This window comes from Miniopterus natalensis, chromosome 17 (genome assembly GCF_054644295.1).
Source record: "Miniopterus natalensis isolate mMinNat1 chromosome 17, mMinNat1.hap1, whole genome shotgun sequence".
Lineage (NCBI taxonomy): Eukaryota > Metazoa > Chordata > Mammalia > Chiroptera > Miniopteridae > Miniopterus > Miniopterus natalensis.
In genome coordinates, this window is record NC_142097.1 from 36,828,519 (window position 1) to 36,847,764 (window position 19,246).

The following is a 19,246-nucleotide window of genomic DNA, read 5'->3' on the forward strand; positions in this document are numbered from 1 at the left end:
TAAAAAATATTTATAAGGTTATACCTTCCATTCTAATTAAAGATAATTTTTTAGAACAGTTTTTATTCCTCCCCAAGACAATTCAGAGTAATGGGAGCCATGAAATATACCAGTACGTACCTTTTTCTTTTTTCCTAGGGATCTCTTAGGGTCAAATTAAGGACTGACACACCCCAGGGGCAAATGGGAAGTGGGCAAAAAGCTAATTGTTCATACACAGCTCATGGCAATTCCAAATGTGCCATCTTCCATTCAATAAGGTTTTTATCAAGCAGTTCTCTGGGCCAATCCCACATGAAAAAGAATAAGACATAATCCCTACCTTTGAACTTGGGCACCTAGGCAAATAAATCACAATTTTCTGTAATAAGCATTGTAGCTGAAGCATGACTAAAGGACTTTCAGGGCAGAAAGAAGGGATGACCACCTCTGCCCAAGAGAGCCCCAGTACTGATTTCCACAGGTAGTGACCTCTGGACTGCCTCTTGAAGAAATAGTTGGCATTTTCCTGGCCCAGGATGGGGAAGGGCATTCCAGGTAAAGGGAACCGTATATGTAATGAACAGTGACAGGTCACAGTAAAGTTCAGTGACGTTCCAAGCAGAGGGCATGGGCAGAGGAATACAAATGAGCAGAGGTCATGGTTATCGAGGCAAATGCAGTGATCTGGAGGGTAGGGGTCCTGCACTTGTGTGGTGATCCTCCATTTTGTGAGGGGTATAACTGGGGCCAGGGGTTTGATAGCACTAGCTGCCTTATTATAAATATGGTTCTGCTATTGCTTTTTCTCTGAGGAATCAGAATATGTAAAAATAAATAGAATCCTAAGGAAACAACAAAGGCCAAAAACAAACATCTGTAAATGGTTCCATCACTGGTTGAATGATTCTGTATGAAGGGTTGCAGTCATTGGCCTAAAAGGTAAATGATTCACAAGAATACACCTTAGGTGTAAGACAGACAGTCATCAATTCAGAGTGGCCTTCCTTCCTTCCTACCTGGGAATTTCAATTCTCCTACAGGCCCTTAAAAAATATATAAGCATATAGCACACGTTTCATTACCTGGTTTACTTCCAGGGACACCAGGTAGCTTCTTGATTTCCGACTTCAGCTTAGATGCCAGAATAAATCTCCTAAACCACTCCTCTTTTTCTCGGCCAGTTCTCCCAAAGAGATACAATATCTGATCTCGCTGGCAAGATCTTGTTCCCTCCTGAGAATGGGGTGGCTTCTTAGGGTCCTCGGTTGTCGGGTCTCGCTCAGCTGGCGGCTTTTCTTCAGAAGTCTCTTTATCAGTCTGGGCCTTGGACATAAAGTCATCTTGTCGACCAAGCTCGATGCAAATGGGGTACTTTTTATTCCAGATTCGTTTTCGAGCCAAACTTTTAGGTACAAGATAAATCTACAGAGAAAGGGAAATGATGATTTATGTACTAAATTAAGACTTAGCTACACTGTGCATTAAAATATGCAGAGCACAAATGCAAACTTTATAGTATTTTTGATTAAAATGATGAATGTGAAGTAATTACCACCTGTCTATAGCATGACTATAGAAACGAATAAAATTTTAGAAATGACTGTTATTCTTCAAAATTATTCCAGAGTAGATGTTTAAGAATTTTGCAAGAATTACAAATATCTATAATTTTCAGGTAATAATAGCACAGTAATTATTTAGTGGATCTTTATCAACTAAGTTTAGATATCAATTGAGTTTAATGACTCTGGGCCAAAGGTAAGCTGGGAGGAAAAAAATGAATTTATGAAACTAGATCTAGAGGGAAAAGTCAAGTTTATTACCCTCAAGTTAAGAATAAATTTACACAGCCCGGCTGGATGTAGCTCAGCAGTTGAGCATCAACCTAGGATCCAGCAGATCGAGGTTTGATTCCCGGTCAGGGCACATGCCCGGGTTGCGGGCTCAATCCCCAGTTGGGGGAGTGCAAGAGGCAGCTGATCAATGACGACTCTCTCATCATCGATGTTTCTCTCTCTCTCTCTCTCCCTTCCACTCTCTGAAATCATTAAAGATATATTAAAAAAAAAAAAGAAATTTATACAAAAGCTATTTTAAATATTTCTGTTATTTTGGAGAAACTTAAAGATCACTCATGAGCTATAAGAAGAACAGAGAATCTATAGCTTTTTGGAATAACAAATAACTTATATTTCTCAAAAACACAAGTATATAATACTTTTATCAAAATATAGTTATTTTGCATATCCATAATTTTCACATTTATAGAGACCTCATTGGTTATCCTAGCACCACCACAAGTAGCTTTTTGTTTGACTGAAAAAATTAACTCTCAAAGTCGGAAGCATGGGCTATGCCCTTGCCCCTCGAAGTGTGTTCCTCGGACCAGCAGCATGGCTATCACCTGGGAGTTCATAAAAATGCAGGCTCTCAGGCCCCACTCAGAATTGCTGAATTAGAATCTGCATTTAAAAAGATGTTCAAGAGATTCATAGGCACATTAACATGTGAAATGTTCTGCTCTATACTGTACTAATACTGTAAACACACACACAACATTTTTAGGGGAAAAATGCTTTTCATTCTTCTAACTTTCCAAAATTAGTTGGGCTCACCTTGCTGTCTGAGAGGTCGTAGATTTTCTGGCTGATGTAGGTGACCTCTGGCTTTGTTTCGTTGTAGCTTGCCCTCCTGGATATATTTTTATTGGGCTTTGAAAGTCTTAAGGTCGCACCCTCAAGTCGAACAAAGACTGAATGTGTCAAAGTCGCATGGTAAGTTTCTGGATCATAGTTGTAAATTTCATTCATCCATCCCTGATGGAGAAAAGCTTCCGTTAGTAAAATTAGAATAAACACACATCAGATTCAACATGAAACTGATGACCACTGGTATTTGGGGCACTGAAACCAAACTTAATTATGACTCAAGTGTCAATTTACTTGTGACTAGAGGTTGCTTCGACAAGCGCTTAGCTTGAAGAATAATCAGTACTGGGGAGTAATTTGGTATGTCTTTGATGACTAAAAAGCTGGATTTGGGGGAGAATGACAATGCACATTATCCTAAATAAAAGATTCTTTTCCTTTTGTAAAACTGACAAGCAAATCAGGAAACTCAAAAGTTTTGCTTTTGTAAACAGAGCAAGTCTTTTGCCCTGACCTCCTCTGGGGGTGAGTAATCCCACCTAGCCTGGCCTTCCTAAGTAGCCAAAACACCCTCTTCTCAGCCTACTTGCAAACGATCTTTGAAATTTCACAGACCATTCCAGGACCCAGAGGATGCCTACCACTCCATTTCTATCTCACTAAAATCATACTGTAAAGATCACTAAGAATTAGGCATTAAGTAATTCATAGATATGATCAATATGTCAAAAATCAAAGGTATATAGTAACTTAAATGAGTAAAATATTGCCACAGGGTCCCCTACCCCTCGATCAACATAAATGTGCTTATACATTGATTTTTGATTTTTCAAAGAGCAAATATATTGAAGTGTACAAACAACACAAAAAAGCCCAACACACCATAAAATTGTGCTAAAGCTAATCTCATACCTGTAATCAACATCCATCATTTAACACTCTGCCTGGCCCACCATACTTTTTCAGATGACATGGTTGGCCCAGATCTCTTCAAAAGAAGTTCTCTAAGGGATTTTAATTGATATCTTCCTACCCCATCACAACTCCCATTTTAAAAATGTCTTTCTAATGAGCAGAGAAATGTTAATAATCATGACATTGAAGTTGAGATTGTCATTCTTTTCAAGGAATAGCCATTTCCACAGTGAGTAATGGACATCACACTGAAGTCTGGAAGGCCTCTGCAAATGAGGAACCCTCAGATTTCTCTTTTATTAATTTACCCATTCATCAAAACATAAGTTGAATTTCTCTATAGAAAAGTAATGTGTCAGGAGTTGATACAAAGATTAAAAACAGGGCCATATTCTTGACCCAAACCAGTAGAGAAGAATGAAGCCTTCATTTCACCATTTTATGACCCAACTAGAGCAACCATAATAAATATGTCACAAAGAGTACCCTGAATGTGTCGTGAAAGTAAAATTAGACAAACATACTTCGTTATTTTGGGAGGTGTGTGTGAAATTTATAAGCCAATTATATAGACTTATACACTTCAATATATTTTATTGCATGAGCTAGGAATATCTCTCCCTCCTCCCAAAGAGTCACTTGTATCTATTAAAAAATGTTGGATCAGTAAGCAGTAGCCATGGGAAGATGGTGTGATCTAGGTGTTTATAAAGAAATAGCAATGGTCAGAGTAATTAATCGAAAAAGGGGACAAGCAATACAGAGCACAGTGGCACCTGAAGTGGACTGTATTATCACAGCATCAATGTGGGTGGCTCTATTTTGCTAAGTGTAGAACTAAGTACATTTTTTGGTTCATAGTTTTTGGTCTTTTTCTTTAGTCTATTATTATGGTGAAGTACATTCATTGATTTTCAAATGCTGAACCATCTTGCATTCTTGGGGAAATTATACTTCGGTCATGATGTGCTGAAGTTGGACCATACCAGCTCATGAGAGCCCATTCTACATATCTCTTCCTAACTGCACGTTCAGTGACTTCATGTTGGTAGCTTGCAACTGACTGTGGTGGGAGTTCTTACACCACGGAAATCAGTGAGCAGTGCAAAGAGGGTTTCCAGCCCACCCCAAGAAGCCAGTATCCCAGCACAACAATATTATTACCCTTTGTATACATTGCTGAATTTGACTTGCTAATACTTTGTTCATTTTCCCTTTAAATTGACATCCTGCTCAAGCCATAATGACTTTCTCCATGCTAACAGTACTTTATTGAGGTACAAGTTGCATATAATAAAAAGAACGAATCTTACACATATGATTTAAAAAATACAAATATTAACATTCGTAGGAATAGCTGATATTTAAGCTCATATTACGATCCAGGCACTGCAAGGTGCATTATTTCCTTTACTTCTGCCAATTCCCTACAATTTTATAGGTGAGGAAAGTGGTGAGAGAGGCTAAATTGTTTGCCTAGAGAATGGTTAAAAACAAACAAACAGTGGTCTAGAGAGTGGCAAATCTGAGACCTAAACCAAGTCTACCTGACTCCGAGGTCCAGGCCTCTCCTTCACCTCACGGCACAGACTCACCTTCAGTCTAACACCTGGTCATCCCTCAGGTCATGGCAAAGATGACACTTCTCCCAGGAAGCTGCCCTGATCGCCTAGGCTACTTTCCTCCTATCACTGTATCTGTTAAACACCTTGCTGACAGGTCACAAGATAAATTAATGTAAGTGCAGACATGAGTTAAGTTATTTTAACACCTGCTGACCAGTCACGACAGAAAAGTAGCCGGCCGCATGGGCGAGTTCTGGCTGGAAATAGCTGGTCAGCAAAGTGGTAACTGCCTGGTTTACTTAACCACAAGCTCCACAGGATAATCACAGTTGTAACCAATGTTTGTCAACAGAATACATAACTGTAGCCTAATTCAGAGGGTGGCTGTGAGGATTAAACAAAAGCTGTATGTAAAGCACACGTAAGTAGGACAGGCTGGGGTGCCCTTCCCAGCCTGTAAATATGGTTCCAGATGCATAAGTGGAGATAAGCAAAAGAACGCACTGGAACCCTACTCAGTGCAGCAGGGAGCTGTGGAGGTGACTTGGAAGTAGACAATTGGTCACTGTTCCCAAGTTATAATTACACAAACAGCACAGGTGAAGAAACAAGAAACCTCGGACAGAATCTTAAGAGTAAAAAATGTTAAAGCTTTTCAGAACAGAAACTGAATAAGCTCACCTTATATAGCAGAGAAAGGTGTGCTGGGACAGGAGCCCAGGTTTCCTGACTCCCCTGTAGGGCTCTTTCCAGAACACTGCAAGCTTTGATAGGAAACCTGGAGACACTCATAGGGGCTGCTATGTAACCCACAGTAATCAGGCATCCAGGATGCAGACTGGCCATTGGTAGGCTCAGGCCAAGAGGTGGCCAGGCATGACTCGAGTCCCTCTCATTCTGTCCCCCTAATGCACCCCTGCAGACCCAAAACCAGGCTGCCTTGCAGAAAGCAATTTCCCAATGCAAACCCTAATTGTCTTTTACATCATCAATCAGCCAATTTTTTCCTGGGGCTTAACCAACTCCCTGGTAAACTGCACATGGAACTGCCAGACCCAAGAGGTCAAATATCAAATCTTGAGAGCAGTGCAGCAACTCCAAGGCCTTCACCCCATTCTTTATATAATGCCAACCCTCCAATGCTCAGCTGTTCTAAAATCCTTAACTCTGAATTTCTTACCAAGTAAGATATTACTCCAGCTTTATTTTGTTAAGGGACATGGGAGTGGGTATAAAGAGATACAGCATATAGTTAGCAACCCATTGCATTTCAACAGCCAGCTACAAAACTCAGAGATGCTCTCAACCCACACGAAAGCAACTCAGACAAGCCTTGTTTCTTTCTGAAGCTGGAACTGTTAAAATGGAGACAGGGAATGCCACTGAGGGACAATGACCACAGTCAGCCAGGCTGCAGCTGCCTGGCCCACAGACAGGTCCTGTGGGTGATCCTGTTTGTAAAAGGTCAGGGTTTTCTCTTCAATTCTCTGGTGGATTTAGGAGCCATGTCTGGCTGAAAGTACAAACTGCAATCTATAAAGGGACTCACTTAATACTTGGAAAGATTAAGAGCTACAATTAACCTTTTGCAAAATAATAAAGTCTGGAAGAACTACTATTGTGCTCACTTTCAGTTACAGTGCCAATCAGGAGGTCAAGGCCAATGCTCTCTTGGTCAGCCTGATGTTGAGCTGACCAGAGAAAAATGCCAGCCCTCTGGCCCGAGGACACGATGGGGTGCCTGGGCTGACACCCTGCTGTCACAAGACTGTGCTGGCATTTGAGGCTGCCTGTCACTCAGAACCCCTGTATTATCCCTTCAGCCAGTCTAACAGGGAAGGTGCAAATCCTATAGAAGAACAGAGCAAGGACCCGAGGCCCCTGCTGCCAAAAATTATCTCTAAAGCAGACAAAAAGGTGATTTCTTTTCTTTTCTTCCCCAAGCTAAAACATAAGCAGGATTTTCTTCTTGCCAGGCTTACACCCTCTTTGATGTACTTAGTTGATGGTTTAGAACTGGAGTCATCAGTTAAAACATGATAGCACAGATCATGGAGTTAGAGAATATGACAGGAACAGTCTACTAAACTTTACAGAACTTTATATTCAAATGTGGTTTTTCCCATGGAAGACAAACAGACCTATAGACATATAGAATTCATAGTATGAATGATAACCTCAAGTAAACAGTCAACACTCAAAATAAATGCTGCTTGAAGATACCATCAAAAATAAAGAAAAAAAAGTCCATTAGGGGAGGGAAGCGCCAGCATCAGTACCATCCACATCCTCCAACTGCCTGTTTCAAGGTCACCTTCACTGCCACGGCCCTAGAAGCAATGGAGTCAGGGCTAAAGCCACAGACTCTGCCTGTGCCTGGGAAAATGGTCTTTATCCCAGCTTTTCCTACCCTTTGGGACAGCATCTCCCCAATTCAGGCGACTACAGAACACTTTTACTAATGTAATGGCCAACAGTAGTAGAGGTAAGAGATGAAAAGCATTCAAATTAGACAGAAAATAGCAGGATCTCTAACGAACCCCTGAAACAATCAAGGTCTGACTTAACGTTACTACACAATAAGCATTAAGCCATGTTAACAAGTGCTGAAATTATAAGATGATAAATAGATTAGTAAGCAAATAAATTAGTAGCCTCCAAACTTTTTAGATCACAGTAAAAAAAATTTGGAGTATGTACCTACAATATATACATTTACATACTTATGAATTATGTACGTGTTCTAATATAATATAGCTTTTATAAAAAATAAAGCATAGAAATAGAGAAAAGGTGAAATAATTAGCCTTTTTGCTAATTTTCAGTTTTTCCTTTCTGAGAGCTTTGTTCTGTCTTCACCTGACACCTCAAGACACAATATATATACTTAGGGTAAGGCTCATGGTTGATGATAATGAATGTAAATACACAGCGTTATAAAGTCCAAGGACTTTTGCCAAAGGTCAAATGGTCACCTATATGTTGAATATTAGCAAGGCTTATTTACATTCTTAGAAAGAGTAAAAATATATACAACATGCACACGCCCTGGGGCATCTTGCTTATAATCTCCTAGTCTTGGGGGTACAGCAAACTTCTTAAAGGCTAGTTATTATACAATAAAAATAGTCTTTCATGGATTTAGTACTTTCTTTATACATTAAATATAAATTTAAGAAATGAAAAGATATCTAGCATTGATATTTTTTTCATGATTAATACCTTACTCCTCCAAAAAACATAAGAAACCTCAGACCCACAATGCACATAGCCTCTCTCCTCCTCTATAGATGATGACACTTGGAACAAAACCAAAGAAGATGGTCCTAGAATACCTAGCTGGAATTCAGAATGCATTTTCCCAAGGAAACATGCTATAAACTGTAGTTATATATTGGTAGACTAGAATTGCAGTTCAGGACTAGAATTACAGTTCAGCCACACCACACGTAAGTTAATGAGTTGAGTGGAAAATTGGCAAAATGTTGAGAATTGTTGAAGCTGAGTGTTGGCTGCATGAAGGTTCACTATACTATCTCTCTACTTTTATGCATACCTGAAATTTCCTACAATAAAAAGTTAAAAAATAAAAGTTCAAAAAATAATTTTGGGGTCACCTGACCTCCTATACAATTGTTTCTATGGAATTCAGGAAGCACATGGAGCACCTGCTTATAAATAAGAATGCCTGCATTAAACATCTCACCTGATAAACTTCTCTAGCCAGAAGGGGCACTGGAAAACAGCCAAGTTTATAAAAGCCGTACATAGAAACTCAGAGCTGTTCAAACATCAGTCAGGAAGAATATTCATAAGACAGCCTAATATAATTTGCTTGGATTCCAAGCATCAGCCCATGACAGCACTGAAGTACTGTTCTCTGCAAGGAAAATTCAAATACATCTATCTGAGCACTGAGGGCAAAACACCTTCCTTAAAAAAAAACAGTCCTGCCCTGGCCGGGTGGCTCAGTTTGTTGGAGCATTGTTCTGTACACCAGGGGGTTTCAGGTTCGATCCCCAGTCAGGCACATACCTAAGTTGTAGGATTGACCCCCTGTAAGGGCACATATGGGAGGCAATCGATCTATTGATGTTTCTCTTGATTTTTCTCTCTTACATCTATGTTTCTCTCTCTCTCCCTCAAAATCAATAAAAACATATTCTCAAGTGAGGATTAAAAAAAAGAACAGTCCTGCATGGCTCCACCACTCACTAGCTGTGTGACCTTGGGCAAGTACCTTAACCTCTCTGTGCCTCCATTTCCTCATGAGCACATACCTTAAAACTGAAAAGGGTTAGGAGGAGGATTAAATGAGATAATGTACCCAACACTCAGCCCACCGTAGGTATCACAGTGCTGCCTTTATTGTTTCAATGATCAGATCAAAGCAACCAGTGTGTGCCATATCATTAAAATCCCATCCATTGGCATCCTCTGCATACTCAGTAAACTCAACATATATCAGTGATTGGACTCAACAGTTTAAAATCTTCCCAGAACAATTAAGTACTCAGACCAGTTTAAAATGAATGTCACAGTCAGTCATTAGGCACTGGAGTTAAAGATAAGTACCATTTTTCTTTGCTAAAGTTATCAGTAACTTACCTAGAGGGCATGTAACTTAGGTAGTCACAGCACCACCCTATCGAAAAAGCTTAGCAACCATGCATAATGAGTCACTTTCCCTTCACTTGAAACATTAATACTAAGCTTAAGTGTATCACATCCTCAAGACTCAGCACCAGCTTCTCTTTAAAAAGAAACAATGTCATAACATATTGCCATGTGAAAGAAAGAAAAAGGTCTGACTGCAAAACATATGTCCCATTAAATCAAAACAAAAAGAGTGCAAGAGGATGCATGTGTGTGATGTATATACTCGCACATGCAAAAATTTAAAAAGAAACGAAAGTAGGATATATACCAAATCATTGACTGTAATTCCCTCCCACTAGCGTAACAAAGAATAAATTTTCTCTTTGGCTTTCCTGTTTTTTAAACACTGACTATGTATTTACTTTTAATACAGTAAAATATTTATGAAATTAAAAAACAAAACAAACAGTAACAAACAATATTTTAGACCCCGAGGGTTCTTCCCCTTGTTTTGCAATAAAGAGATATCATGGTGTAATCTTCTGAGCATTCTTATTTAAATGGAGTAGAGGAAAACCTATTAACAGAGAAATCAAACAAGCTCCGAACTATCAAAAAACTATTTTAAAAAACAGAAAACATCAAGTATTGGCAAGGATGTGAAGGTGGAGAAACCGGAATCCTCATGCATTGTTGGTGGGAATCTAAAATGGTGTAGCTGTTATTGAAAATAGTATGGCGGTTCCTCAAAAAATTAAAAATAGAATTACTATATGATCCCGAAATCCCACTTCTGCGTATATATCCAAAAAAACAGAAGCAGGGTCTTGAAGAGGTACTTGTATACCCGTGTTCATGGCAGCATTACTCACCATAGCTAAAACATGGAAGAAACCCAAGTGTCCCTTTGCAGATGAATGGGTAAGTAAAATGTAGTATATATACATACAATATTATTGAGTCTTAAAAAGGAAGAAAATTCTGCAATATATTACAACATGGATGAACCCTGAGGACATTATGCTAAGTGAAATAAGCCAGTCACAAAACAACAAAGACTGTATGATTCCACTTATATGAGGTACTCAGAGTATTAAAAAAACACACCAAAAAACAGAAAGTAGAACTGGTTGCTAGGGGCTGAGGGGAGGAAAGAATGCACTTATTGTTCAAAGGGTATAAAATTTCACTTTTACAAGATAAAAAAGAATTATGAGGATAGATGGTGGGATGGTTATACAATATGAATGTACTTAATACCACGGAACTGTATACTTGAAAATGGTTAAGATGGTAAATTTTATGTTATGTGTATTTTACCACAATTTTAAAAAACCATGTATATATGGTTTTATATATATATAAAAAACACATATATATATTTATATATATATATATAAAATGTATGTGCCTATGACTTAAGAACTATATGAGCTATAACCATATTTTTATATCATGTATGTTATTAAACATGTACAATAGCCAGAAAAATTTAAATATGCACAAATAAATATAAATAGAAGTTCTAATATTTTCTTCCTGAACCCTAATGGTCCCCTTTGGAGGATCAGATCCTGAGATCTGACACGCACTGAAAGGTGATGTTGCCTTGTCCAGCCTATGTCCCGCTGAGCACAGAGGAAAGAGAGCCAGCAGCGGCCAACCACTGACATTAACTTGCTGTCTCTCCTCCTCTGCCTTCTGGTGCATTAGAGAGCACTCAACCCTTCTCTGGGGTTTAAGAATATTTAACCCTAACGAAGTCAGCTATAGTGAATCCTCAGCAAGTAGCAAATCCCTGGAAAATTTAGGGAGAGACTGACACAGGAACTGGGTGTAAGTGCTACTTTCCAGGGCCATGGAGAGCCTTGGAAAACTCCATGGCGAAGCAGCAAACCTTGAACTAGAATGACTGAATCTCTTGGGTGCCTGGAAAATGAAGAGATTCCAAAATCTTAAAAATCTTGCTTATGCAAAAACCTGTGACAATGGACTCAACAGACTAAAAACCACCAGCAGAGTGTAAAGCAAGGCTCCTTGTGAGCTAACACATGCACTGGTCAGCTGCTGCAGGAGGCTCGCTTACCTTCAGTATCTCCGGTTCTTTGATATCCAGAGATCCCGCGTCCCAGTGTGGCTGATTTTTATGGAGTCTGTGATACTTATGAGCACTTGGTGGTGTGCAAAACCAAATCACGCAAATCGCAGTCATGAACCCCAGGCCGATTCCCAGGAAGAGTCCACTCACGTAATGGGGGAGGGGGAGGACGAGGTACGCATAGACACACAGGATAAAGAAGCCCAGAGTTTTCACGGGCAACTCGGGGTGCTGCACGGCCGAGTCCACCTCTTCGTCACTGCCAGGGGCCGGGCCATCGTCCGCCAGCTCCTCTGGCTTGAGAGGCGTGTCCAGGAGCTTATCAGCTTTACCCTCCCCATCCATTTCCAAATCCAACTCGTCCGCGTACAGTTCACAAAACTCTTCATCTTCTTTGCTCGCTAAGGCAGACAGAGAACATTTCTCAAGGCCTAGAGAACTTGTCTTCAGGCCTAAATCCTTCAGGCCGCTCGCCTGGGACCCCTTCAGTTCCACCTCTTTGGGGGGCTCATCGGCAGACTTTGGGTGGTCGCTTCTGGGGGCGCGGGGATCGCTTCCATCCCCCTCGCCCTCGGAATCACACTCCTCCTCCTTGATGCTGTAGCTGTGATTGCTTTCCAAGTGACCATTCAAGCTGGACAGGTTGCAGAGTTCTGAAGCACTTGAAGATAAGGCTTTGGGCCTATGGCTGCCACTTTCTTCCCCCATAATTTTGCTAAGGAGCTGAAAAGGCTCATATATGACTTCGGAAAGGCGTCGCTTAGTGTCTTCGATTTTTGCCTCCATTTCGGGCACTTTGAAAAAGGAGCGTGTGTCTGAGGGAGAAGTCAGCGGGGAGGAAGGTGCGGTTTTGGAATCCCCGCCTGTGTTTCGGGGCTGGGTAAACTGCTTGAACAGGTGTAAGTTCAGCTTGGAGTCGGGCGGTTTATAGGACACGGTATCCGACTCCTGCCTGGAGGTGTCTGTGGACAGAGACTTGACTAATGTCTTCATCAAGTGCCTGTGCCTTGGGGGGTGTGGGGGTTCTTTTGGCTCCACCTCGGTCGACAGGGACTTCACAAGGCTCATGAAGGGTTTCGCGCTGGAAAGGGTAGACGATGAGGCACTGGACGAGAGGACAGGAGACTTGGAAGGAGAGGACAGTGGCGAAGAAGAACTGGTTTTCTGCTCAGAAAGGGATGACACACTGGGAGAGCTAGCTAAGGGCCCTGATGAAGAGGACCCTGGGGACAGAGCCAATGGCACTGTACTTAACACTTGCGCTGCAGGCGAAGGGGCCTCCAACAGCTTTCCAGTGTTCTTGGAGTCGGGCAAAACAGCAGGGGACCTGGACAGTCCATCTGCCAGGACAGGCTGGGAGGCAGGGCCAGCAAGGTCCTGGTCACCCCGAGGTTCAAGATAGAGGTCTTCCTTGGCTTCAAGCCCCGTTACAATGCTTTGGTCATCCAGCCCCTCGAGATACCCCCTGAACTCCTCCTCCTCCTCCTCCTCCTCCTCCCCGGACGCCGAGAAGTGGATGGCGATAGTGTCTCGGGACACGGACCTCTGCACGTGCACTCTGGGGGCTGATGGTTTTGGCATGTCAATGGCTTTTTCGGCATGGCGCCCATTCAGACTTGTCATTGCCAGCTTCACAAGGACTTAGGCTCTGTAAAACAGCAAGAAAACTGGAAGTCAGAAAGTGGCTTCTCCACAGGAGACACTGCCATGTGCAGACAGGAGCAGACCAAGTTCACTTCTGGTGATTATGCTTTTACTTGGCAGATGGCCACTGCTTTTCACTTGAGCAGGTTTAATGGTTTAATTTTCACCAGCTACATTCCAGTTAGGCATTCTCTTTTATGAGCAAACTACAAACCAGTGTTTAAAAACGCCTAACAATCTGTCTTACTTCGCAACATCTTAGTAATTGTTTCTTTCCTCTTAACTGGCTTTTTCTATCGGCAATTCCATATTTCAAGGTTTGAAATACCTGTATAATAGATGTTAGCAGCATTACTCCAGAAGTCAAACTGGATCAAATGCAGCATCCTGGTGATTTTGAGAATCTTGGAACAAAAATTTCACCAGTGGTTTTCTAGCTATAAAAAGCTAGCCCAGGAGGATTATTGCAATTTTCATAGCAATCCTAACAATTACTTGGCTCATATCTCCCACCGACACATCCTATCTTGCCACTGCAAGTAAGGAACAAAGTACCAGAGAGTGGAAAGGGAAATCTGTAAACTAATTACTACTATGACCTGTTGGCTTCTTTATTTTCCAAATGGTAAGTACCGTAAGGCCAGAGTATTTAGGCAGCCATGAAGACATGGCTATGTTCCAAGGCTTCAGGAACTAGCACACATTTTAAACTGAATCCAAGATTCAACTAAGAATTCTGCTGTGGGCTATGGTGACAGACAAGCTATGCTTTCTGCCCTTCTGGAGCTTAATAGCTAGCTGGAGAGAGGACAGGCACCTGAAAAGCTGGGCAGCAAAACGTAAGACACCAAGCCCACCTTGGGACACCTAGTATATTACCTCTCTCCCTTTTCACGTAAGGCCCATTTACTGGGCACTAGGCATCATAACAGGCCCTACAAGGTTCAAATTAACACCACAATCTGGAAAGAGACCCTGTCAAAAGAGCTAAAACACACTTGAGGAGTGGACTTCGGCATTTTTAGGAGGGTGAGACCAGTGCGGGAGGGAGGACATTTGCTGGTTCTTTTACACAGATGAGTAGGTTGTGGCGGAATGCGCATGCTGAGAAAGAAGGGTCAGACAGGAAGACGAGCCCGGGCAAAGTGAGTCCTGCCACCTGGGTCTATCCTCCACCTCCAGGGCGGAAGGCAGGTGCTGGGGCGCAACAGGAGACCATCAGTACAAGAGTGGCCTCATGGGAAGTAGAAAGAGCAGCCTGGGGACCAGGAAACAGGGCTTCTGGTTCTTGCCCCTTTTCCAGCTGACTCTGTGGGACCTTGAAAAAACCAAGACCTCTCTGGGTCTCAGAGTCTTCATTTGTAAAATGGGGGATCACGAGTCCTTTTTTTCCAGACCATAAACCCTACATGTTTATATTTACAGGGGTTGTTCACAACCGAACATAATACTCTTATACGAGTACTATACCATAGACCAGCAATTTTGAATTGGTGCACCACAAGAATTTTTAAAACCTGCAACACCTGACTATTTAGTCAGGGACACTGACTTCTTTTCCCTTAGCTTTTCAAATAAAAAAAATGCAAGCTAACACAACAGTAGCAATCTGGTGTGAATGAATCAAAATTATACCTTTTTTGGTCAGATCAGCAAAAAATATATTTTTTGGTGTGCTGAAGAATTTTAGCCATTAGTTTATGTGTGCCAGGAGATGAAAAAGGTTGAAAATCACTGCCACAGACAATCAACATTTTGGTGCTTGCTTGTTTCTTTAATTTGAAGAACTTCTACATTTAAGTCTTCTGCAAAATATTCATGTTCAAAATGCTGGCAACTGATACTACTGACAAGAGAAAAGGTAAATAGGGGGCAGAAAACAGTGATCCTGAATCACTATAAATAATCTAACGATGAGAAGAAATGCAGTTCAAGGGCCCAGTCATCATATCTGAACTCCACATTCTCAGTAGCAATGCTTCAGAGAAATGACTTTCACAAAAACTTAACAAAAGAGTTTTGCCCACACTCATTCATGACCCTCAGGCTCTCCTATCCCCACTGGATCCAGGAAAAGGGACCGATCTCCATCCATCAGACAAAGCAATTTAAATCCAGGAGCTGGAGGCTGCCAGAGGAGGAGACTCCAACACCTTTACAGTGTTCTGTAAAGCTAGAAAGACACAGCCTCCAGACCAAGATAATACTTCCCTGTTATCTTTAAGCCAACAGTTTGTGGGCTTAGAAAGAAGAAAAATACCAAATGCAACACATATTTTTCATTTAACTGTCACTTAGTTTTAGAAGGGTAATTTAAAAAGAAAATTATAGAGGTAATTTAAAAAGAAAGTTTGGTACTTGATAATTCTCAGTAGGTTGAAAAATAAGTGTCATTTAAATTGCCTTAATGACAGACAGGATGATCTGTAAGGCTCTGCAGTTCTGAGGCTGCTTTATGGGTAGTGGTGGCTGCAAGTGAAGGTGAATGTGGACACAGGTACAAATACAGGGAGCATAGTTTGGGGGTTGAACAGTATGAGCTGGTCCTCTGGGGAAAAAGTGCTATTTAGGGCCAAATGCTCTCTGAACCTTAGCCTTAGTCAGGTATGTTTCCGGAAGCAGATCTCAAACTGTTCTGCTGATGGGCCTTTCCTAAGGACTTGACAGTAATTCCCATTAAACTTACTATGCCTGGTAAAGATGTTTACTGCTCTAAGACTGCGAAAACCTCTAACAAGGGTTTCTCTCCCCAGCACTTATGCAGGATCTATCCAGTCTAAGTACAGGAACAAATCAATGCTTCCCATTTAACCTGAACTCATAAAAAAGGCCTCAAACAGGAAGCCAGTAGCCAATTGTCCCCCTATCACAAATTCCAACAAGGCTACCAACCTCAGAAGAGTCGGAGTTAGAATATCAAACATCCATGAAATTTATCTTATTTCTAGTCACTCAAAAGGTTATTATCATTAATTAGGCAATGAAAAACCAATCAACAATAAATCATACTGCACAATGAAAAATGAAGAGCTATTTCAAGACTCAATGCTGGTATTTATTAACTCAGATGTAATATCCTCTGAATCTGGCAAGGGTTTTATTGGGGGGGGGTAATTTTCTATTAATAACCTTCCTACCTCCAGCTGTAGTTGAAGCAATTCAATCCTGGGATCCTACAGAGCCATAGAGAAAATAGTTCCCTCCAGGCTGCTCACTTATCACCAACTCACCTAGTTGGTCCTACTCCCACTTTAGAACAGAGTCATGTGGCCATTATTATCAGCACTGTCATTATTTCTAATTCATACACTAGATTAGAGGAAGTGCTGGGGGAAGAAAGAGGGAGACAAGGAAGCAATTTTAATTGAAAATTACACTACAGGCATACCTTGTTCTATTGTGCTTTGCTTTACTGTGTGTCACAGGTGTCACGTTTTTTACAAACTGAAGACAAGATCCTCCCATCAGCAAAAAGGTGACTTGCTTTATAGCAATGGTCTGGAGCCGAACTCGAAATATCTCCAAGGTATGCCTGCCTGTAGTCTCCAGATATAGAAAATACAGTAATATATAGCATCATAAGAGGCAAGCCTGGTTTGGAACATGCTTCATTTCTCAGGAGCATCGCAAATCCTTCCAAGTCATTATTAAAATTCTTTGTCAAATTCGGCCTGTTAAATATTTGCTGCCTCTGCACAAGCTTGCATTTGGACATAAGACATATGAGTCCCATCACTAGGATGGCTTGTGAGAGTGAGTCAATAGTTTTCAATCAAAAACTTTTGGCAGACAAAAGGAGGCAAGCTACACTGTATTGCAGAGGATGTCTTAACACCTCTTATCTGGGCTTTTTTTTTTTTTTAAATCCTCACCCCAAGACATGCTTTTTGATTTTAGAGAGAGGGGAAGGGAGAGAAAAGGGAAGGGAGAAGGGACGGAAGGGAGAGAGAAACATCAACTGGTTGCCTCCCGTACACACTATACCCGCAAACTAAGTATGTGGCCCGACGGGGAATCAAACCAGCAGGCTTTTGGTGTACGGGATCATGCTCTAACCAACTGCACCACACCCGCCAGGGCACTTACCTGTGCATTTTTAGTAAAAGGCAAAAGATTTATACGATCTGAAGAGAAACCAGAGTGTATCTGCGCATTTTTAAATAGGAATTGGTTTTATAAAAAGTAGGGAAGAGGCCTTCAAGACTCCATCTTTCCTCCTTGATACTGCAAAGGAAACAGTGAATCTGGTAGGAAGGCCCTTGATTCATTTAAATTCAATGAAGCAGCTGAGAATAGCCAGCAGCCATTCTAATCTGTTAATACTCCTCGTAAACAAAAATCAGTATCAGCATTGTGGATAATGAACTAGCTCTAGCCTTAGTTTCATTTAAAAAAGAGAAAGAAAAGAAAGTATTCTACTTCCAGCGCAGGCAATCCTCCCAAGGCACTTACGCCTTGATTGTTAGAAACTCGGAATCCTTTTCCATTAGTAGGTTCCCTCAAAGTCTCTTCCTACCCAGCAGGGGCCTGCACTGGAACAACACCCATATAGCCACTGCTCCAGCTTTTACCTGCAGTGAGGAAGGCCCACCTGGGAAGAGTACTACATCCCTGAAGGAAAAAGGTGTTCAAAAGCATCAACGCAATTAGAATTTTGCTTTATAGATTGCTAGATGGTTCTAATAGTGATATCCAAATTCAGTTCACAGTAACTCATTTAAAACCAGGTCATGCCTCCCGCACAACCGCACAGGCCTATGGAGGTTTACAAAAAATAACACTAGTGCCATCCACTGTGGGGAACTCAAGGAGACAACAGATGGACATCTATATGAAAGCAAAAAACCCTACGGTAATGAAAACTCAGAACAGGTGTCAGATAGTGCTGATCAAGTAAAAAAATCTGGGAATAATTTTTATTTTTTATTTTTTTAGCAGAAAAGTCATTATGTGACTTGGGGAAGAGATATGGGGAAAAGGATATTGCAATATATGAAACAGCAGCACAGAGGAAGGCACTGAGATGGAAACGAGTCAGTCAAATCAGAGCAAGACGGTCGCTAACCAGTTTAGCTACAGCTGAGGGCTGCGCTGGGTGAGTGGGGGTGCGGGAAGAAGATTAATATTTGAGTTGAAGGGCAGGGAATCAATTTGTAGTTTAAAATCTTTAAAGGCTAAGTGTTTGGGTGTACATATATTTAAATCTTAGGAAGCAGAACCATGGTAGGTTCCTGAGAAGTTTGAAAACTGCGTGTAAACATTTGGTTCAGGTGAGTGAATGCCTGGAACCAGAAGACTGTGGCACCCCAAATTTGGAAGGAGCATGAAAAGAGGGCAGTGGCTGTGGTCACAAAATATACATTTCAAAAGGTGATGCTCAAGGGGTCAAAATGTTAACAACAGGTGAACTTGGGATAGAGTATAAGATGTTCCTTATTCAGTTTTTATTTTTGCAACCATTTTAAAGTCTAAAATTATTCCAAATTAAATCAACACAACAACAAAAAAGCAGTGTTCCTCACCACTGTTTGGCTTTGGATCTGTTGAAATATATTGCCTCTTCCCACCTTCACTGGCTCCACAAGTCAGAATTATCAAGCCTGGTTACAGGTAGTAACAGGAGGAAGCCAAAGTTTTGCCATTCCTTGAATTTTTTTAACTTTATTTTGAAATAATTATAGACTCTCAGGAGTTGCAAAAGTAGTACAGAGAGCTCCCATGTACCTTCCACCAATCAATCATTCCTTAAATTTTAAAGTCAAATAAGTTCCAAGAACTTATTTGGTTAAGAAATC

General features: G+C 41.1%; 1 protein-coding gene across 1 annotated transcript in view; it reads right to left on the reverse strand.

Annotated features, from left to right (window-relative positions):
• Positions 1-19,246, reverse strand: part of TEX2 (testis expressed 2) — a 79,596-nt gene that overhangs the window by 34,902 nt on the left and 25,448 nt on the right. The window contains exons 2-4 of the mRNA XM_087826297.1: positions 11,796-13,455; positions 2,598-2,798; positions 1,065-1,404 (exon numbers count right to left, since the gene is read on the reverse strand). Coding sequence (XP_087682423.1) covers positions 1,065-1,404; positions 2,598-2,798; positions 11,796-13,430 — 2,176 coding nt within the window. The 5' untranslated portion in view covers positions 13,431-13,455. The remainder of the gene's footprint in view (positions 1-1,064; positions 1,405-2,597; positions 2,799-11,795; positions 13,456-19,246) is intronic.